General features: G+C 40.1%; 1 protein-coding gene across 2 annotated transcripts; it reads right to left on the bottom strand.

Moving 5' to 3' along the window:
* Positions 1 to 467: 467 nt before the first annotated feature.
* pals1a (protein associated with LIN7 1, MAGUK p55 family member a) lies at positions 468 to 23258 on the bottom strand. 2 transcript variants are annotated; one of them, XM_062440413.1, is made up of 17 exons: positions 23079 to 23258; positions 12076 to 12383; positions 10625 to 10802; positions 9992 to 10092; positions 8328 to 8435; positions 7014 to 7091; positions 6761 to 6901; positions 5957 to 6118; positions 5644 to 5721; positions 5342 to 5525; positions 5177 to 5248; positions 4993 to 5064; positions 4107 to 4274; positions 3921 to 4010; positions 3000 to 3112; positions 2682 to 2792; positions 468 to 2564 (listed from the first exon to the last, which is right to left on the bottom strand). In XM_062440413.1, exons 2-17 carry the CDS (start codon positions 12259 to 12261, stop codon positions 2388 to 2390), a joined length of 2019 nt encoding a protein of 672 aa, XP_062296397.1. In that variant the 5' UTR covers positions 12262 to 12383; positions 23079 to 23258; the 3' UTR covers positions 468 to 2387. The 2 variants fall into 2 exon arrangements, with proteins under 2 accessions (XP_062296397.1, XP_062296399.1); XM_062440415.1 differs by lacking the exon at positions 3921 to 4010.
* Positions 23259 to 23723: the final 465 nt, after the last annotated feature.

Raw genomic sequence — 23723 nt, 5'->3', positions numbered from 1 at the left:
TTATCTATATTCTATCTTACTGTATTTTCTATGATTCCTTTTAAATGAAGTTTTAAAACTAAAATCATTAGAGGCATTTTCCATGTTCTGATTTATAACAGCAAGAGAAGCATTGAAACAGGTGTTACTAATAATATTAACAAATCCACTGAAATGTTCCAGTAGAGCCAGTAAACAGAGCAGAGAAATAGGAAGACCTGAATGGAATGCTGCATCATTAATCTTATTAGTTACAGCTCTGCTTTTCCTACTATGACTAATACGTCTGTTGTGAAAAGGTTTATTGAATGTTAGCAGCGTGTCGTGTTGGCAACTAAACAGTGACTGAAGCTTTTAAAAGGTCAGAGGTGACAGTGAGAAACATATATAAAAAGTGAGAAAAGAAGATAAACATGAAGCAGAAGGCCAGTCATTTTTCTATCAATCATCTATTTATTTATTTATTCATTCATTGTGAATATTCATACAAAAAAATGCAGATTTTCTCAGGAAGAAGTGATGATAAACAGGAAGTGGTATCAATTAACTTTACATTCAATACAGTTAATTCCACTTAGCCCCGCCCGCCCGCCCGACCCCCCTCCCTTCTTACTCCTGGACCAATGGCACGGAGGCGAGGAGGGGGTGAAACCTGCAATCCTATTGGTGCATTCCAGACTTCATAAATCTATTTTTCAATATTACAAATATATAAATCCTCTACACAGTGATAACAGTGATATGGTGTCAGGTCTACTTCAGGTCATAATAATACTTCACTGTCTTCAAAGACAGACACACACACACACACACACACACACATACATGTCCACTCACATATACACAAGCGCACACACACGCACACACACACGCACACTAAATATATAATAAATTCAGCATCACGTGCCGATCAGGTACTAAAAACTACAACTTTCACGTTTTCTTTACCCACGCGCCCCTCGGGGGTCAGGCTCAGAGATCATTTCTACTAAAAATGTGATCAGACAGGACAGAAAGAGTCAAAAACAGGCAGTAAATAAAACAATCAGCCGGTAAAAGAGATATCAAGTGCTGTGTCTTTTTCTTTTAGTGTTTATTGCAATAGTGTGCATTTTTTTTAACAGGCGAGCCGGTCAGAAACCAGCTGTTTAAACAGTCAGTCAGTCAGTCAGTCAGTCAGTCAGTCAGTGAGTCAGTGTCTAGAAGGCTGCAGCCTCAGAGCATCAATCGCTGGACTCCTCAGTACAGAGGACAGTGAGCAGTTAATGCACTGTTGTAGTGTGTGTACTCATCATAGTGATAGATGCAGTGGCTCAGTGTGTGTATTTAAACTTGTACTAAATGTCAGTGTGTGTGTGTGTGTGTGTGTGTGTGTGTGTGTGTGTGTGTTTGTTAAGAGATCTCAGCACAGTGATTTTCCCATTTGCTCCTTCCAAGAGGCCACATTATAGGTCAGTTATTTAAAAAGAACAACCAAAAGAAAAAAGAAAACAAAATAAAAGGTTGAATTCAATATCTGATGCTTATGTTGATTTTCTGCACTGCAAGAACTAAAAATCATAATTTAAATAGATTTCTTTTTAATCGTAATGGTTGAAATGATCACAGGATTTAGTCAAAGGATGCATCATAAAAGACAAACATTAAAACAAACAAAAAATAAATCTCAGTATTCCAGGTCCATGTTTGGGTCTCATCAGGAAGTATGATGATGACAGTTATATAAATGTTGCATCATGGATCAGTTAGGCACTATCCACAATCAGTTTAGTGTTTGTTTCATGACACATGTCACTCTATGTGTGTTTCTACTTGATCTATGTATTATTATCAACCCCACCAGCTGTTAAAGCCACTGTTAGGAAAAATCAATTATGAGAGTTACTTTAAAAAAAAGTTACTTTGAGAAAAAGTTGCAGTGTTGTGAAAAATGGGAATAATTCTGATACAATCATCATAATATTTGAATGGTAACGTTTTTCAAGTAAAACTAAATCTTATCATGTATATCAACTTTATCTGTCTTATTATGTATAGATAAAAGTCACACATGTATATAATAATATTAACCTTACTAATAAAATCACATTTTCTAATAAAATTACAACTTTTTACTATCTTTCTTGTACAATTATTATCAATTAATCTCATAATATTTAAACCTCTCTAGTAAATTTTAAATGTAATATAATGATGTTTTCTCATAAAGTTCTGCCTGGGTTTTTTTTCTTCTAACAGTGGCTTTAATACTCAGTTGCAACTCTCACCATAGCAACACTGAGTAAAAACACAAGTGTGGGCTCTGTATGTCTACTCTGTGAATGGTGTGAGTGTGTGAGTGTGTGAGTGTGTGTGTGTGTGTGTGTGTGTGTGTGTGTGTGTGTGTGTGTGTGTGTGTGTGTGTGTGTTTAGCGCAGCCAGGAGCAGGGCACCCACTGGGGTTCAGTGTCCAGTTTGTTGATGAGTCGTAGCAGCTCTGTGTAAGCTTTGTCCTGGTCCGTGTTGACGATGATGGCGTCGAACAGGTGACCGCAGCTCTGCTCCATCTCCCGAGCTTTCTCGATGGTGTCCCGCAGCTCCTCGGGCTGTCAGAAACACACACACACACACATTATTGAAGCAGACATTTTTGAAGGTGTCAACAGCAGTTCTATTCATCTTTGTCTGATGTAAACAGACAGTACAGACAGTCAGACCGGTACCTTTGGGTTCTTGTTGTCTTTAGCCAACAGGGCTCGGAGTCTTTCCTGGGAGGGCGGAGCTATGAAGATGATGTAAGGTTTCAGGTCTGAACTCCTGAGCACCTTTAGAGCCTGTGCACACACACAAATACATTAAATCTCCAACACCACCTTTAGAAACCTTCCTACAACAAAATTCACTAAGTTGACATTAAGATACAAACTCTTTCTCTCTTCCCACTTCGCCCTGCTAAACCTGACTTTGTGTGTGTGTGTGTGTGTGTGTGTGTGTGTGTGTGTGTGTGTGTGTGTGTGTGTGTGTGTGTGTGTTACACAAACCTGCGTGTGTAGACAGAGCACACAGATTTTGCCAGTGTTGATGACCTGTCTCACAGAGTCTGTACTGGTCCCGTACAGGTTCTTCTCAAAGTCTCCAGACTCTATCAGCTTCCCTGAGAACACAAGAGGAAACATGTCATTAGTGACGTCTGCTTATTAATATGGAATCATTTCTACAGGCTGGGACAGGGCCGGACGCCCAAATAATGACATGATGTGTATTTACTTGCTCTGTAATTGAATTGATGTGCACCACACTCTCCACCTCTATCTTGTGCTACATATCACACCCTCTTCACTTTGCACTGAAGTCCTTTGAGAGATTTACAATGTATTACCAAGTCAAGAGGCTGCATTCCTGCATTTGCATGGTGACGTCTGCTGTACAAGGAACTGCTCTACTGAGAGTCAAAATCTGATGGATGTTCCAGTGCAGTGGTGTGACTCAATGTGGTGTTTACATTAAGTTTAGGACAATAATGGAGGTCTATGGCACAGAGGAATTGTAAGTAGTTTGTTTGCTACAAAAGAGATTTCAATATTATCTATATATAATAATATTATAAAATAATAATATATATCATTCAATTGCTAGCCTTGTCTTTTAAGGTGGTTGGAATATATTCTCTAAGGACTTTCAATATCTGTTGTAAATGTCATGGCAATCCATTTCGTGGCCTGAACCACAAATGTCAACCTCATGGTGGCGCTAGAGGAAAAGTCAAAGAATCACCAGAGCTCATGAATGACTGTAGAAAAGTTTCATAGCAATCCATCTAATAACTGTGGGATGTGATCTGGGGCAAAGTTGTGGGCCAATCGACAGACATCGCCAGCCTTAAAACCATGGCAACACACAAACTGAAGGTTGTAATAGACGGTTATCAGTTTATTATATTAAAATAATAAGATAAGTCCTACCAGCTGACAGCTCTGCCTCAAACGTCTGACGAGAAACAAAGTGGTAGTCTCTTCCACTCAGCTCGCCATCTCTGCGGCTCCGTGTGGTGTCTACAACACACACACACAATCACAGGTTAGTACATCCACAAACACACGAGAGACAATGTGTGTGTGTGTGTGTGTGCGTGTGTGTTGAGGTCTTACGAGGCACGGCTCCGGCGAAGCGTTCCGGCTGGTTGTTGAGCAGTCTCTGCCTGAGCTCCGCCTGCCCGCAGCTGGTCGGCCCGATCAACGCGATGGGCCGCTTCCTATTGGCCGGCTGGTGGTACAGAGCCATCTCCTCATAGGTGAGAATCTCCTCGTTATCGATATCTGGGCCAGCGGAAAGAGAGAAGAGGAAATTTTTTTTAATAATGCGGTGCGAAGGAGACGCAGCAAGGAGACGGATGAAAAGAGACAAATTGAGGACATCAAAGAAGAAAGTGGAGGAAGAGATGACAGGTTGACTCATATCTGGAGTTTCTTCGATGGAAGCTGGCGAGACATTCATGCATAATTGAGGTCATTGATTTTGGAAAAACAACTTCTTTCATTCAGTTAGATATTACATTATATGGTGTATATTAGAAAATCATTTGTATCATATCAATAAGCCTATATTCTAAATATTAAGCATTGAATTTCATGAATATACTCAAGACTTAGTATGGAAGTGTATTCTGGCCGTAAACTATCACTACAAATAAGGGGGAAAATGTTTTTTCTCCTCAAACAACAAAAGCGCAATAGAAGAAAACAAAAAAATGAGGCTAAATCTCGTCGTCTTCTTATTGGGTCTGACTTCATCCACATCACAGTATAGTGCTTGAGCTCTGATTATCTAAACATGCGTCAGTGTGGAAAAACAACTGGCAAAATAGTGTAACAATGTAGAGACCAATGTAGCCACCCAATTTTCCCCCCCTATCTTTCCCCTAGTTGTCATGCATGACTACACCTCCATGTAGATGCTTGACTAAATGTACAGTATCAGCAGTTTTATATGGAGGCCGGAGGCCTTTTGATTATATTAATGACGTTTGGGTCGTACCATCGTTCCTGTGAGCGTTGTACAGCAGTTTCTTTCTCTTCCTCTTGTTCTTCTTTGCGCACCACAGCTTCCCTGTGAAGAAACAGATACCTTAAAAAACACACCAGGACTGTATTTACTCTACTCTATCGTTTTAATTCTAACTACACGATAAACTTTAAACTGTTTATTCTCAGGAACTAACCAGACTTCTCAGGCTCCTTGTCTTCTTCTATGGTCTGTTTCATGGCTTCTCTCTGCTGCTGGAAACTCTTCCCTGTGGAAAAAACAGTAAGAAAAATATGAGCGCAATGCAGAGTAGTCATTATATAACCAACTATGTGTTTAACTAATTCTCTCCACGTAGTACCTGGTACCAGTCCAGCGAGAGGTTGGTTATCCTCGTCTCCGTCCCTGTAAGCCTGCCACCAGTTGGGGTCTGCCTGGCTGATGATGTGGAGGATGTCTCCTTTCTGGAAGGACAGGCCCAGCTCTCTGCACGGCACGTACGGGTCGTCTGAGGGGTCGTAGTCGAAATGTGCCTTCACGTGGACCTGAAAGAGATTTCCTTTTAATTTTCATTTAAACTGCATCATCCCTGTCCAATCAAATTCAGACAATAAAGAAACTAGTTTTCGGTCTTTTGCTCTTTTGTGGTTGTTAAAGACTCACCACAGACTCTTTGACAGGAAGAGGTTTGCTCTGAGTGTTGGGGATGAGCACAAAGGTCAGGAGGCCGTGCATGTCCGCCTAAAACACAAACATACACACAAAGAGAGAGAGAGAGAAATGCCATCAATATAGAGTTTGAGTAGGATGGAGGCACAATTTACATTTTAGACAGTTAAACTTTAATGTAACATATAGAAACGCTAAAAATTAATCTAAACACATCTGATCAGCAAATGAAATAATTACAAAAAACTGAAAAACAAACTGATTGAAGAACTAACTGTGTTTAATATGTGCATGTGGGTGTACTTACAAGAATATCAAAGACTTGGTTGACATCTTTCCCTCTGATCTCTATGCCGTTTATCTCCAATATTTCGTCTCCTTCTGATAAAAGTCCGCTACGTTCGGCTGCTCCGCCTCGAACGATGCGACTGATCACGACGCTCTCCATTTCATTACGAACAGTCGCTCCCTGAAGGAAACACAGACATGGATACAAAAGTTAGTCGCTGGACGAACATGGACATGACTGCATGACTGTGTTATCAGGCCTGTGTGTTATTTATAATGTACTGTATAGAGTATAATGGAAAGAAAGATAAAGAAAAAAGCTAAGTAAAAGATGTGTGTGAGTGAGTGTGAGTGTGTTTTTGCACTTTTTTAAAAATGGCAATGCACTCATATTGTATGACATGATGGAATTAACTGCACGTTTCTTTGTTTGCTCTGTATTGTGACTACTGATTTTTTTTAAATGTACCAGCTCTTCTTCATCTGCACCCGTGCCCCCAGCTGCAGTTTCTCAAACATTTAAGTTGTTTTCTAGTATGTATCCTCTTATCTAATGCAGGGGGTGAGGGTCTGTTGATCCCAGCTCATATGAGGTAAGAGGCAGATGGACATATGGGCGGTCTGCCAGTCTTCCACAGGGCTGACAGATTGACTACCATTAAAACCAAACCTGATTAATGTAATGTGAGGAATCTGGAGCGCTTCCAGCCCTCTGTGAGGAAAATTACACCGATCAATTCAAGCTTATGGAACAGAAGCTAAACTAGAAGTTGGTTAGGATGTTAGATCTCTTGATTTGGGTGAGACGGTGTATTTGTCTTACCAGTGGTATGTCCTGGGCCTTCTCTATGCGAACTATCTTCACAGTCTCTCCTCCCCACTGGGTCAGCGTCTCTCCCTGGGTGGGCAGCGGTTCAGGCTCCATTTCTGTCTCTGCTATGCTGTCATGTGCCAGAAGCAATGACTGCAAAACACACACACACACACACACACACACCACACATAACTCAGTCACAGGGTTCAAGCAGTGACAGTAAAATGAGTCTACAGCTCTAAAGGTGTGTGATTGTCTGTACCTGGATGTGTGTGTCTGACAGCAGGCTGTGGAGTTCGAGTCCCTCTTTGTTCTGACTTGACTGGATGACATTCCTGACCTGAAACAAGAAAATATATCAATGGTATCAAATATTATCACAGCTATGACACAGTTTATTATCACATTAATGGATAAGTCCACAGTTTCTGCCCATGTGAACAGTGAAATACATGAATAAGTTTGATGAAGTTTGATGAAGTTTGATGAAGTTTGTGAAATTGTGAACTTGTCCTTTAACAGCTGTACTTATTTCTGAATCATTCTGCAGTAAGAGAGACACTTAAACAAAGACAGAGAAATGAGAGGACTTTTGAAATGACAACACAGTATATCAGTAGAGATGGAGGGAAAGCTTATCATGTGGCACATCCTAATGACATGCTGCATTTTCTGCCATTTTCAAATAAAAAGTGATTAGAGAAAAAGAATGTGTGAAACTATAAGAGGAGAAGTCATTAGCTTGACTTGAACTAAAAGGTATTTTGAGTAGTTAAAACTGTCCTGCCCACTGTGACGGTTTTCATTTCCATCATTTCTTTTCCGCTTCATTCACAAGTACAGTGTTAAACTCAGCTTTGCTTTTTTTTTTTTAAAGCCAAATACAGGGCAGGGGGGCGGAGATGCCAACATGAAGCAGAAATAATGAGATTCCACTGAAATGACCCATGAATAGCTCTGACAGCTCGCCAACTCAACACTGTAGCAAGAGAAGAAGTGCAAAAAGTGATCGTACCAGCATCCTGAATATTCACTTTCACTTTAAACTCACTTTAACTGGATACAGCCATCTGATAGCTTTCACCAGCAGCTGCTTACAAACTATCCAACCCATATTATTCTTTACAAAATAATGTATATATGTATAAGTGTGTGTGTGTGTGTGTGTATGTATGTGTACATGTACATACTGCAAGCACTTGTTTCTCTAATTGATGCTGAACAGAGCTGCTCTGTTTCCAACCTTGTTATAACACACTCGCTGACCTTAGCTTTCTCTGTCTGTCCCTCATAGGCTACTTTCAGGGACACATTTCAGACTGAAGACCAGTTAATTGGGGACAGCTTGTCCAATTGGGGACAAAAGCTGTGGCCTCAATTGGGGAAAAAGCTGATTTTTGGGTCAGTGGTTAAGGTTAGTGTTAGGGTAGGTCTCCACGAAATGAATGGAAATGTATGTAATGTCCCCAAAAGTGACCACAACCTGAAATGTGTGTGACCCAGTAAATTAAACAGGGCGTACAAGGATTGTAATGGAATATTTAAAATTGTATTAATGTGTATAAGCATGAGTTACCTCCATTGCCAGCTGCAGCGCCTGTTGTGTGTGTGGGTATGGAGGGGAGGGCCGGTGCATGCTGCTGGCCACGGCATTATGGATCTTCAGCGCTGACTGGAAGTCAGACTAGAAAGGAAAAAAGGGCACCAGCATTTAGTGTCACATGTTTCTTTCACATCACTATACCTGTGATTACTTTAATTGCAGTTCAGACATCATAATCAGTGAAATTATGACACTTTTGGTACTATTTATCACACTGTTAAAGAAAACTGTTTTTGCAGTTCACTTGGAAAAAACAGAAGAAGTGGATAGTTAACAGAAGCATAGATAACTGACCAAACGCGACTGAACAGACAAAGAAATGCTGCCGACTGAAAATTCAGAAAAAAAAAAAAACGTAACTATGACTTCAAACTTCCCTAGAAGAACATGAAGAATTACCATCACTACACTAAGCCGCCTGAGTCTGAAAATGAGTTTGTAAGTATGTGTCGGTCAGATTTATAGGTCTGGTAAGCAGTGAGACACAGTCGGACACGGGAAGTTCTGACTAATAACAGTACTGTGTTAGTACAGCAATTTGCTGTCTTGGTGGGAGTGTATTGTAATGAAATATAATACAGAAAGGCCAGCTGGAGTATGTATAAAGGTTTATTATGTGTCAAAACACTGCACAGCTGTTTATTATACTTTGACAAAGGATTTTATTACCACAGCAGCAACATTCTATCCTCTATTATAATGACTACTATAGACTAGGTGCAAGCCAAAAGTAACAATTTATGGTTTACCTTCTCAATATCAAAATGACAACTCAGCCAAACACTTGTGTCAAATACAATGGTGTTTAGTTGCAGTTTGAAGACCAATAATATGTTTGTGATAAAGTACATACATCTATTATTTTTCATGTCTGACTAGTCAGCAACATTTAGCAGTGCTAACTCCACCCAGAGAGTTCAAGAACCATCAGTATGGTAGGATTCAGGGGAAGGAATAACACCTCAGGAACCCAAATTAATGTAAAATACATTTTAAAAATCAATTAAAAAGCTACTATCACACAATATCATGTCCTATTTTACCTAAGACATGAAAATATAACATAGCAATAATGATGTTAATGTATTTTTATAACTTTATGGAAGTGTGGGGTTTATTGTATAACCATTAGAGCCACCAGTCTTCACTGCTACATCATAAAAACTACTATCTAACTATAAACTATAAACTAAGACATGTGTTTAACTAAAACACATGTCAATAGATACAGCTCAAATTTGACCCAGAAAAGCCTCAATGGACAATAATTTGTAGCACCTATAAAAAGTATAACATTTAAAAATATTTTCATTTTGGGGCCACTTCAGGAAAAGTCAGAGAAAAAGACATTTGGGGTGTTTTTACAGCTGTTAAATGTCAAAACGTGTCAAATTTGCCCGAACAGTATGTAAGGGTTAAGAACATCTAAAAGTAGCAGATAAGTGCGCATAGCAGTAGCTTTAATTCTATAAATACTGGAGTTGTTATAGTACTCCCCAGTCTTCTCTCCACACGCTGAATCATCATTCATACTGTGGACATTTCATGTAGTGATGGATGCTGCAGCTCAGACATCACAAAGACTTTTAAAACCTCACGATTACAGTAGATATTCACTCTAATCCCCTTTATATTACCTTGTTTAGTAGTGCAAGAACCAGCTCTATGTCATTCTGACTCTGCTGGTCGGACAGACAGCCGCGGACCTGCTTCAGTGACAGCAGCAGCTCCTCCAACTCTGCAATAAAACACACACACACACACACACGCAGTCACGTTAATAAGCTTTCACACAAATCCTGAGGTTTACAAATCAACCACGAGAGAGTGAAAAACCCTAACTTCTTTCTAATGACCAGAGAATGATGGTAGAAGACAGCTTGCTTGTCCTGGCTTCAGATTAATGTGTGTGTAAGAGGTGGTGTTTCATTTCTTAGTGGAGACTTGTGTGTGTTTGTGTGTGTGTGTGTGTGTGTCAACATCACCGTCCCTAACAAAGTTTTAATTAAGTCGCCCTCGAGAGTCTCTCGTGTCTCGCTCTCCCTCCCTGAGGAATTCCCTCCCTGAACGGTACACACATCTTCCTTCCTTACATTCCTTTCCCTCCCAGTTTCTCCCTCCATCCCTTTTATATTTCCTCTCCTCCGATCTAAATCATCTCTCTGTTCGTTTCTGCTCTGCCTTTTAACATCCCTATTATATCTACCTCTTTAATCTTTCCTCTTGGTTTTGTGAGTGCGTGTTTGCATGTGCGCGTGTTTTTTTTTTACCCAGCAGCGCGTGTGTGTGCTGGCTGCCGAGCGGAGGCTGCTGCGGTGAGTACGTGTCCTGCAGGAATGTGGGGTTGTCGATGCCGATGTGGGGATTCTGGGAGAGCTTCTTGAGCCGGAGCGAGGCGTTCAGGTCCATCTGCCGCCCTTCTTCCTCTCTGCGGCGACGAAGGTCCTCCTAATACACACAAACAAGTAAATGCATCACGGACAACAATACAGCTCATTCCAAGGGATAGGGTTGGGGTTTCATAGTGTTAATAACATTGAGAATGTTCCACTAAGTCATGACAGTAAACCAACATACCAAGACCCTTAAAATGAAGCAGCACCCAATGTATTATTCACACCTTTGATTTGACCTACTGTAAGAAGCCAAAATGCCTCTGTAAAAAAACAACTATAATTGTGTCTTTTTGACAGATTAAGACTCATTCATTCTTGTTGTGACTTGTGGCCTACAAGATGAGGAAGATGAGGAGGAGGAGGTGTCAGGCACTGATTTCACTGTTCCAGCACACAGTAGTGATTTAGGGGAGTAGAGCTCAAAAGTAACATAACATGGACATGCTCAAGATAAGGTAAGTACCTCAGATCTGCTTTTAAGTTACAGTAAGTCTTTAGTAATGCTCTTATGAAATCAGCAAGTGCAAAAATAAGCAGACATAGTGAATCATACTGATCTATAATTTGTGTTTTTGCACTTTTTGTACAGCTATTTGTTTGATTCTGCTTGTTTTTAAACGTACTTCATATAGAAACTTGCTTGTTGCAGCCAAATAAGTTAAATAATTACACGGTGCTGATATAACTTAATAAAAATAATTTTTCCCTCAAGGTTTTTTTCACATTCTGTAAAAGTCTGTCCATGTGGGATTAGAATTTGATGTCAGTATAGATGTTCAACGTATCTGTTTGGTTTTAAGTGCTTCAGTGATTGTAATCTCTCCAGTGAGTATGGATTTGGTACGGAAGTCCTGATAGGCAAGTGAGAACTTTTTTGCTTTTCTGGAGATGCAATTTAGAAGTCTGATCTAAATGTTTTTATTTATTTTTGATGAAAACAGGTGAGAAAAAAAAAGTTATGCCAGGATCATTTTTCATCTTTTTATTTTTTCAGATTTTGTTTTTGTGTGAACACAGGTGATTTTTTTTAATTGGCCAGGTGAAAAAACTTTTTTTTTCTTAATCTTTTTATTTTTCTTCTTGATTTTTTTGAAAACGGGGAAAAAGGTTTGCCAGGGCTTTTCTTTTTTTTTGTGAAAACAGGTAGAGTACTTGCCACTTTTCACTTACCTTTCAGGGCTTCCATAGTTTCCATGGGTCCATTTACAGGTGAAAAGATGTCTAGGCATTACACTCAGGCTCAATTAGATTTGACATCCGATTTAATCTGTGAGTGTGAGTGTGAGTGTGTGTGTGTGTGTGTGTGTGAGTGCGAGTGTGTGTACCTGATGCTGTCGTATCCTCTCCAGCTGTGCGGATCGTCTGACGGGCAGCGTCCGGCTCCCCAGCTCTCCCGGACAGTCGACGGCCATTTCCCGGTGTTGCTGTCCTCCCCTCAGCTCTTCATCTCCTCCTCCTCCTCCTCCTCCTCCCTCTCCAGCAACATGGCCGTTCAGATGGGAGGTTGTCATGAGAGCAGATAGTGTGTGTGTGTTTGTAATGGCTCAATGGGGGGCGTGCAGGTATGTGTATCTGTGTGTGGGCGGAGTCTAGGAGGGGAGCTCGGTAAACATGGCAGCCATGATACCTTCACCTGTGGAGAGAGCGGGAAAATGATGTCATTACTCTTCTTCATCCCTACATTCCTCTAACATGTAAGCTAGATAGTAACAGTAGATGTCTTTATGTGTTGTCAGCGTTGATGTTTACTGAACTACACTTTGAGATATCAGGTATTTACTCACCTGTGACTACCAGTCTGCTGTGACTGGTCAAACACAGGCTTAACAAGAGTTCTATACAACACTTAAATCAAAAAGTAGTTCATCAACTGACTGCCTTGAATATTTTAGAAATAACACATTTCAGCATAGGCAGACACAACTCCTCTTTAATAGTCTAATCAAAGCCCGAGACATTTTTTACTCGTGCTGGAAGATAAAGGAGGTCCCTAATTACAGAGTTAATTACCTTACAGTGTTAAAGAGTATTCCTCTTATTAAAGGGATTTGTACTGTTTAACAAGAAGTGGCAAGGTAAGGTGATGGGGAACAGTTCTTCAATGTTGATGTTTCTAAAAGTAATCTAGTATAACATAATAAACTTTCATGTAAAAACAGTTTAAATGTCATAACATTTTCAGCCATTATCAGATTTTATAATGGGTGTATATAGCACAGGATGTTCAGACCTACAGAGATGATGGTGATATATAAATGACTACAGCTCCTTTATTTTGAAATCATACACACATTTATACATCAGTCTCACACTCAAACTGACACTTTTTCCCCTAAATTGACTTTTAATTGTTGAGTTGTAAGAAGTTGTTTGACTCATTTTTTTGCCACAGGGTTGCACTGTCACCATAGCAACTGTGAGTCTCTGTGCAGAAACACATCTGTGTCATAGAGACTGCAATTCCAAATGTTCAAAATAAAAGCCCAAGATGATCATTTTATCATAACAGGGATAGTTGGGATGAGACAGGCTTTTCAAAAATAAAAGATCGACTATCTTCTAGATTTTCAAAATAAAAGTGCTTCTAGTTGAGCTCTTGTCAGGGCTTAGACTTCAGCTGGTGTTTTATCTTTATTCCAGCTAAGACAATTAAAGGAAACCTCAGCTCCTTCTCAGTACACTTAAGCTCATTTAAGTCTCTGCTCTTAAACTCCCATTTGAACTGCTTTGCTAAATCTATACTGTGCATTCCCTTCCCCACTTTTCCAACTCCTTCAGCCTCTTTGTCATGCTTTTTCCTCTATTATTTACTGATTCATACTTCATTCAAACCTTTACAAAATATTTCAGAACTTCCATACATTACGCGCTTTACTCAACTTTTAAATCCCATTCATTCTAATTAGACCCTTTCCCACTTTTCCAAATCATTCATACTCCTTCAGCTGCTTCTTCGTCCAAATTAAAGCCAGGAATCCAGTTCCAAATTTAAATTCTGATAGAAATGTCAGAGTCAGAGCTATAACATTTAAAACCCAGGTTGTAATAATCCAGAATCATACCTTAATGGTTGTCTAACTGGTAGACCAGCATAACACGACAAGGAGCTGCCTGGGTCACTGAGTAACTGGTCTGCTGCTTAACTGACTGGTTTAGTGACTGTTACATTGGATTAAGTGGTTAACCGACTGACCGACTAGTTTAACAGCCCAACACAAGTAGAAACACAGTCACTTTCTCTCTAACTCAGTCACCTCTACCTCTCTCTCTCTCTCTTCAGTTATTTTCAGATACCACGTCATGACAGCCCCCCACTTTCCACGTATAACCATGACAACGGCTTTGTCAGCAGCAGGGTGGTCCCCCTGCCTCTCACACACACACACACAAACACACACGCACACACTATTATGTCTGGAGGTGGTGGGAGGATAGAGTGGATGGATGAGAAAATAGAGGGAGTGACGGACGGAGCGGGGCGAACGAGGTAGAGATGAATGCGGAGATGAAGGTCTTATCTTTCAATGCCACAATAACAACAGCAGCATGTGTGATATGTTATCTCTTACCAGCAGGACTGCAGAGGCAAACACACACACACACACAAGTGCACTCACACACACACACACGAACTGCAGAGGTCCCATGATGCAGCAGCGAGGAATGCCAGGCAGCCCTGGGAACAAAATTCCACTGATGGGGGAAGGGAGTTTGTATGTATGAGTGACCAAAACACTATAGCCTTGCATTATTTCAGTATGTTTAAACTGATCACATTGAACTGTTAGGAAACTGTGATAAAAATGGGATGATGTTAAGTCAGGTGCACCAATCCCACTTCACCAATTTAACATCTGGGTGGAACATCATTCTCCTACATGAGGCTGAAACTCCACATCACATCTTTACTTTACGCGTATGAAAATCAGACACTAATAATATCTTTACACTTAAAAAACAAATTAAACCAAGCACTAAAATGGTTTAGAGATGATAGAGAGGGAAAATGAAGCCGCTACTGAACATTTAGTCCATAAAACTACTTCAAGACATCTCATCTTGTCCTTTATAATCATACTGTCTTCAAATATCAGTATAAACAACAATCCTGCCCAACAGGCCTTTTTCTCAAAGCCTTAAATCCAGCGAGACAGATATGTATGTCCAACCTACCGGGACAGCAACATAATCACATCCCAATCCTTCCGGAAATTCACATCGGACTCATTTTACCTCCATATTGCTCCCACTAAGCAGGCTGGAATATTTGTCTTTGGCTATTAAAAAAATGGGACTTCAAGTAGAGTCTATTCTCATATGCTTGTCAGATTACCTTTGTGCAGTATTAATATGGTCAGAACTGACAATCCAGATCAATACATAAAAACAATACTCTTGTGAGCGCAAATACTTGGAAGTCTTGTCCGTCTGGAAATTTTAAGTTTCATATGAGCTCAAAAGATAAATATTTTCCAGCTTGAGTCTCCAAAAATAGCACGATTGGGTAAAAAGTAAAAAGGCCCGCATTAAAGTGAGCAGCAGGTGAATGAAGGCGAAGCACGCCTCTGATAAGGTTTCTGTGTGAGAGCCAGCGGAGCCATAAAATAGTGATAAAGGGGCCGCCGGTGTGAGTAGTCGGTGTCTGATGTGCAGACATCAGTGAGTGGAGAGGTAAGTGCAGGAGGATTAGAGCAGCTCATCTGGACGGCTGGACTTCCTCCTACAACAACACACGTTAAGCTGCTGCCATCGCTAAGACGAATATAAAACACAGCGGGTAGGGGAGAAAAAACAAAAAAAACAACAAGACTGGAACTCATTCAGAGACCTCGAGCAAGGAAAACAAAAAGCACTGGAAATCATCATGATGGATTACTGCTCATTAAAATAAAAGCATGTGATTATAACTGATGATGAGGTTTGCCTGTTAGGAGCAATACAACTCTTTCATCTTAAGCTGCATTCAACTGAGCAAAAGTAGATTCATTTAAGCACACAGGAATAAAAAAGGACATTTAATGCTGCTCTGAAATTTAAGTGAAGTTGAAAAAACCTTCGCCAAAATAAAATTGAACAAACTGGTGGAAGAATGGCCAGAAAAAGCAGAAAATTCCAGCAGACAGCTACAACCAATGACTGTTTGTTCAGCTTATCTTTTAAAACTCAAATGTAGTCAATTCAAATGATGTAAACAGAGAGAAGCAGCATGTCAGGTTTTTTCACAGCAGACGTTTGGACATGTCGCAGCAGGACAAGCAATGGTATAAATAATAAGTTAATTATGGCTTAGTTCCATGTAGCTGCTTCACGATTAGGGTCGTGATATTATGCATGCTGGCTCACTGTCACACTGTCATGACTTACTGGGACACTTGAATAGAACAGAGTCACTTTATTAAGAACACCTGTGCTTTATACGTGTTATAAAAAATGGCAGATGCTCACATTTAAGAGGCAGGATACAGCAAGCTTAGCATGATTCATCAAACTACACTGTTGACAACTTCACTAATCTGATTTATCAACTGACGATTTCAGCCCTGAAGTCTTAAAAGTTGAAATGAATAGCACATGTACACACCCATTGTCCACCCACATAGGTGTGTTCACATATTTTGGTTGATATGATCTTTAGTCGGGACTGAGTGTATAATTCTACACTACAAACTAACTGTAAGCACATTTATAGACTGTAGTGTTCATAATGGAAAAGTGATGAAAGTCAATTTACAGACTAAAGAATGCAGAATGTTTGAGTTGCTGTTGATTGGTTGCACATTATTGTCCTATAATGAATTGCCCAAAGGAAGGTAGTGCTACACCCAGCTGCATAACAATTCACTGCATCGTTTAAGGTGGTAAAACGCCTCCAGCTCAATTTGATTTTATTTATATAGCGCTAAATCTGAACAAAAGTTATCTCCAGGCACTTTGTTGGCTCCTGTAATACTGTGCTGTTTCCATATTATCACAGTAACCAGCTTAATAAGAGACTATCTTAAAGCTATAACTAGAATATGAGATCTCCTTTATGATGTTACATGGGCTGTTACCTTGGTAACCTGGTCAGCGTCTGAAATTAACACTAATTACATTTACATGATAAGAGAATGGTCTAGCTATATAGAGCCTTTTTATTCCTGTTATATCACATCGAACACAACAACAGCATCTGATTGGCTGCCTGATACACTGCTATATAAAGTGGTGGTGATACAGCATTTAAAGCTCATATTTTAAACTGTGTGTGTATATGTGTATATGTAAGCTTCACTACAGCACAAGACAACAGCGATAATGACCTGAATGACTTCTATAAAAGCACACATTAATCGTGCTGTTATAGTTCTCTCTCTATCTATACATATAATAAATGGAGCCACTTAGCCTAATATCTAAATGACTGTAGAGTATTTTCTCCTCAGAGTCAGCCTCATTAAAACACACTGTCACTCTAATCATGTGGAAAGCAGGCAGGAGCAGGAGCATGACCTACTTTGAGTACTGATCCATACAGTCTGACTGAAGGCTGTCTTTTGAATCAGCGTTGCAAAGGCTGAATGTGGTGTAAATGTAGGGTGGTGGTGGTGGTGGTGGTGGTGGTGGTGGTGGAGGGGTTGGGGGTGGGATATTGAGGAAGGGTTTTGGTTTTGACACCCAGTTGGGCTGGAAAAGCCTGTTTTATGGCTGATGGAGACCTGCAGCTGTTTCCTACTGGACCGCTGCCCTCAGAACGGCCACTTAGTTCAATAAGCCTTTATCTGTTGACCTGCTAGAGCGCACACTGCTGCAGGAACACAAACAAGATGGATAAGCTAAGACCTAACATGAGGACCACCCCCCCACCCCCCCCCCCACCCCCCCACTCCCTAACACACACACATACACACACACACACACACACATATAAACACCATCTGCCGCCTCAGCTTTACCCCCTGGTGTGCATGCATGAATGTGTGTATGCATGTGTGTCCTGCTGAGGCAACAGTTCAAGGCTAAGCTATGATGGGAAACAGAGGGATCTTCCAACACTGGGGTTAAGAATGTGGCAACAGCTCTATTGATTCAAGCTACAGTTCATCTCTATGAGCTATCAGTATGTTTACTGGCCGGCCTGCTCAAAAATATTAAAAGAAAAATATATTTGGTTTTCCATTTACCTTTAATAGCTTTAATCTGAAGCAGCAGTTTCCATCACTGCTGAATAGCTAACTGGCTAAAGCGACTATTTTGCAGAAATTGACGACAAATGTGACAGTATGACTAAACTAAACTAAGCAAATCTCAATGTTGGTTAAAACTGGGTGGCAAAAGTGCTGACAGTCTGTGTACAAGCCATTTAAAGGACAAAGTTATTTAAACACTGTTCACACTTTCCTTCTTCCTTCTGTATTCCTTTATCACTGAAACGTGTCTAAGTGCAGGTATTTTAATTCATTCAATGCCAGTTAAACAATGCTACAGAACTGGTTTGTAGGTAATGGTGTCCAAAAAAAAAGCTAGTACAAGTACTTTTGTGTCAGTTTTGAATAATTTTGTGCCAATTTTGAGTCTATAGAATCTATAACCATAATCGATGTCAGAGGTAAAATCTCATTACAACTTCCTATCTCTAGCTTATGTTTCAAAACATGTTGCAATGTTTATCATCTGTATCATTCTAGCCCAAATCTAAGGAAATGAATCCGTAGCTATTTTAATAAATGAATAATTCTTTTAGTCACTTTTGTGTCAAAACATTTGCTGGTTGCAGTTTCTCAGCCAGCTTTAGTTTTTATGAGTTAATTAAATACAACAATCTATTTGAATACATCACCATAACAGGCATTTTTCTCCATTATCTGATATTTTACTGACAAAATGATTCATTGAGATAATAATCAAAAGATGTGACGGATTTATTTTTCCATTTACTAATTTGTCAAGGTTAGTAATGGACACATTTTATGGTGTCCAACTTAACACCTGCTGCATTGTGGTAAACCGATTAATTACTGTAGGAGACTTCCACTTCCTCCTGTGGTTGTCAGGTGAGTAACAGGAAGCGGAGCGTAACATGCAGCACTGACATATAATTGTAGGAAATGATAACAGGCATTTTTCGTGAAGAATAATTGAGAAAATGATCGGCAGATGTATTTTTTTGTAGAAATTACGGTTGAAAAAGTGGGATCATATAATATTTGAGGACTAGACAAATACTGTACATATTCACAACATCAGATGTTATTTTTGAACAAAGAGTGTTGCATTGTGGGTCATTTTTTAGCCTCAATCTCGTCAAGCTGCTGTGAATTACATATAGAGACACAAAATATAGACCTGTGGCAGTGTGATAAACCAATTATTAACTGTAGGAGATTTCCTCTTCCTCCTGTGGGTGTAGTAGGTGAGTAACAGGAAGTGGTAACATAATGCAGGACATGTAAATTCCAGGCTTGACGTTTACCATAGAGGATTATCTCAAGAGTGGAATTTGCTCCTTTATGCTGAGTAAGAATGACTCCTTAAAGACTGGGAAAAAAACCCGGTTAAGTGGAACTTCAACAGCAGGTACAGGTACTGGAATGCAGAGGGACAATGTGGATGATGGGAATAAACTTAAGGCATTATACTGAGTCCTGATAAAAAAAAAAAAGCAGTAGCAACAACAACAACAGTACAGTATGGTTTAGATGCTGTTGCTTTAAACATAAGAAATAGTCAACAAATAAAGTGATTGTCATAATTCTAATGAAGAAAAGAAGCACATTAGATCTTCTCAGGATGGGCAGTTTTAACTATCCCAAAAAATTGTACATAACTCGACTATGAAAGTAATGATTGGTTGCGGCGTTACCTGCAACAACTACTGAAAACTAACCAGTATCATGTGACGCAAAGTGTGAGTAAAGCTCAGTGTGTGTGTGTGTGTACTGTGAATGTCATTGAGAGCAGAAGCAGAGCCGACTCTTATCTTGTGTTCAACAGTACACACTTACGCACACTCACACACATTCTGAAAGGGGCTGTACCACCCTGTACCAGACAAAAGCGAAAAAAGCCAAAAAGAGAGAGTGAAAGAAAGAGAGAGAGAGGATAGAGACATGAGCTTGGTTTCCTTTTTAAATATCGTATCAATTATGATGTACTGAGTTAGAAAATATAAATAAAGATTGTATATTAATATATACATAATAATACAATGTATGTTAATAATGTGTCTTTAAAAAAAAACTTCTTTCAGTGGGAAAATAAAGTGGGAAAGGTTTCAGTGATGAGGTAATGGGGCAGTAAGTAGTGATGGAAACATATTTGTGGAATTATTTATGACAGATATTTGTGAAAAATGTGTCCACCACACCCTTTAAGGAGTATCATACTGCATCATATATAAATGCTGTTTCTAACGTGGCAGCACATACACATATTTCACTCTATTAGAAGCCAGACGGAGCAGCTCCTTAAGAAGATGTGACTGTGCAATCCACATCTACATATTTCACACTGACACTTGTTTATTAGTCTGAAAACACTCCAGGGAGGAAACCTGGATCATATCTGAGGAGGACTACATGATCGTCAGTCCCGACTCTGATTTTTGTGACACATTTTGAATTTTGGCTGCAGCCTCGCTTTGGGTCCCAATCAGGTCATGGAGACTTGAGTGAGAGAGGGAGCGAGAGAGCATTCCAGAGAACAGAGGACTTCTGTGTTTGGCTGGCCTGTGGCCCAGCGTGCCCATCTTTACCTCTCCGCTTCACTAGCTCACTCTGTACGTGCGTCCGTAAAAGTCGGCCTTCGCCCCGTCACCATGGCGATGTGACCTCATACCTGGGAGAAGAGCCTATGTAAAGGTCAGGTTAGAGTTTTAGAGTGGCTGGGGTTCGCACACTGACTTACATATAGGGTGCACTACACAGCTTTAGACTGATGAACAGCATGCACCTGCAGCTGAGAGGCTGGAACACAGCTCATAAATGAAAAGAAAGTGCCTTCAGTTTGTTAGCTACACATTCCCCCAACAGCTCCTAGTTTCATCATTTTGTAACACCAGATAATCAATTAAATGTTCAAAACTTGAACTGCAACACATGAAAAAGGCTCTTTGGCTAGTGTTCAAAGCACTGGGGAATATCAAAAGGGAGCTAACTCCCAAATCCTTAATTAAGTTTGTTAGTGAATCAAGTCCCGACCTGTCAGTAACATTTCAACCACTAATTTTTCTGACAAAATGCCAGCAACAGAAAAAACCCCACCTTCTTCCCACAGAGACACACGCAACAACACACAATCACACTGCGATTAATTGAAAGATACATTCATGCCACAAGTTTGAGCCAATATCGACAAAATGTGAAGATTTGAATTGTGAGTGATGAACACACACCACAAAGTTCCCAAAGAGTTCCCATTGTAGCCGATTGGTTGCTGCGCCTGCCGCATAAACCACAATGTCCCCGGTTCAATTCTAGCCAGGGGACCCTCGTTGCAAGTCATACCCATCTCTTTCTTTCCTCTTGTTTCAAGTCTGCCCACCATCCAAACGGAGGCGAAAACACCCCACCCCACCCTACAAAAAAAATACTGTAGCAGCAAAAGCATGCAGGACAGGTTTGACATGTGACAGGCCCAGTTTCATTAGGAGTTTTTTTAGCGTTAGTCATTTTCTAATGTCGGCAGCAGAGAGGCACATTTAAAACTTTGACAGCTTCGAAGACACCGACCGGAATTAAACTCAAGACCTACCATCAAAATGACGGATTCTGGTAGGAGGAGAGTAGTATCTGAAAACCGGTTTTTATCAGTTCTCTGTTTTTAACTGTGTAAATTTACTAGTACCGCTTGTTCCCTGAATTCAATACGTTATAAAGAAATCTCTACAGCTCAATAGAAGTGTATAAATACTTGTGTTTAAGTGGATAAGGTAACAAGTCTGGGTAAAGTCTGTTTAGTACACCTCAGCTGTGATGGGTAACACTTCACTCCTGAATCCTACAGTTTCGGCAGGTATTCACTGTGCTGACCCACAACATTATACCTGACTGTGCTGGAGAACAGGACCACTGTGTGACACATTCACTCTTATATCCATGTTCACACGCTCATCTTTTGTTCCTTTCTCCAAGGGCGCTTGTTTAATGGAGGTGGGGTGGGGGGGGGCAGAGAATGTAACACCCCCCCCCCCCCCCCAAACGCAGCATACAACCTGGCTTAACCGGCAGTTAAACCGTGACAATGTGTCAGATGAACTTACAAAGCAGAATAGTGTTATCATCAAATCGGCTGTGACGGATCCCAGGCGCACAGCCGAGGGGCAATCACTCACTGACATTAGCTGATTTCAGTGTTGTGGAACACGGCAGGATGGGACTGATAATATAGTCATTAAAGCATCTGTATCCGCCTTCACATCATCCACAAAAAAAGTAACCCCCCCACCCCCAAAAAAACACAACATAGGCTTTTTACCTTGAGTCACCTGCTGTGTGATACTAATCACATTTTGCTATATGGTGGCAGTTTGAATTTAGATGTAAAACACAGAACTGCCACTCATTCTGCCCCTCAGTAGTTTAGGTGTATTGTTATGCTGGTACACACAATACATACTGTTCTATTGCAGAGATAAGACGGAAGCTTACACCATTTAAAAAATGTGGCTGAACATATTTGACACAGCAGGTTAAACATTTCCCTGACGCTGTCCATCACATTTTTTCATGTAGAGCAAATCTTCAAACGCTTAATTCTTTATTCATTAACAGACTTTGGTCTTATTTAGAGGCGAGCAGTGTCTGATAGTATTGAAATCGAAACACCAGGCAGGAAACTGGTTGACAAAACTAGCATTCTATATAAGAGCGATATAAAGTTAGTAATATGATTAAAAGACTGTAATATCTGCTAATGAAAACTACACATTAACTTATCCTGACAACACAAACCAAACACAGGCCTCTAATGTAATTATAAACCATTAACACAATGTCAGAATGTAACTTCATTTATCTAACGCTGGAAGAGTTTCTTTCTGTATTTGACAGCTAACTTAGCTCGGTAACTCACTGAGAGAAATGACTGTTTTGGTTAGCCAGTATCAAAGTAACAGAAGTAGCTGCTCTAAAAGCTAATTAAACTTCATTCTCAGTTCAAATAAACTGCCTTTGTTACTGTGAACTTTTTCTATCACTCCGAGGAGAAGCCACCCTCTCACAGTCTTTACTTTATTTAGTAAGCGTGTGTTTATTTAACTTGACGTTATCAGGCTAGTGTTAGCAGCTAACTAGCCACAGCACCTGTTGATAACAAAGCCAGTCCGGAGCGACAACATTCAAATACTCACTGTGTCTCTGAGCCGCCCGCCTTCTCCGTTAGCTAATACACTCTTAGCTTGTCGGTTCACTGTTAGTTTAAATCCAACCAGTCGCAGTTCGGCTTTTAATTTTCTAATTCTCAGTTTCACTCTGACAAGCTTGTTGCTCGTTTGTCCGACACAGCAACAGCAGCAGCAGCAGCAGCAGACCTCTCCTTCCTCCTCCTCCTCCTCCTCCTCCTCTCAGACTGTCATTTCCAACGCCACACAGCGGGAGGAGAGACCGCAAGAAAAAATGACGATGATTGGATACTACGATGAAAGGAATCTCGTCTGAACCAATCAAAGATGTTGTTACATCGGCGGACTGAAACACTACAGTGGTATTATAATAGTAGCAGCTCAGCCCACATACTAAACAACCGTGGACTGTATTGTTATCCAATGTATTTCTTTCATATCTGAATGTATAAATAACACAGCTGTTGAAAGGTTTAAGCACTAGAAGCTCCACAATAGATGTATTTTATAATATGTTTCATATTTTTTGTCTTCATTATGAACGTTTTGCCCACCTGGCATGTTTGTGATTGTAAACACAAGCTTTATATACAGTGTACTGGGAGTTGTTCTAATAAAGCTGCTTAATAATAAATGACAATAAAAGAAAGAAAG

This window comes from Scomber scombrus, chromosome 19 (genome assembly GCF_963691925.1).
Source record: "Scomber scombrus chromosome 19, fScoSco1.1, whole genome shotgun sequence".
Classification (NCBI taxonomy): Eukaryota; Metazoa; Chordata; class Actinopteri; order Scombriformes; family Scombridae; genus Scomber; species Scomber scombrus.
Note: the sequence above shows the minus strand (reverse complement) of the source record. Positions and strands in the feature narration are given on the sequence as shown.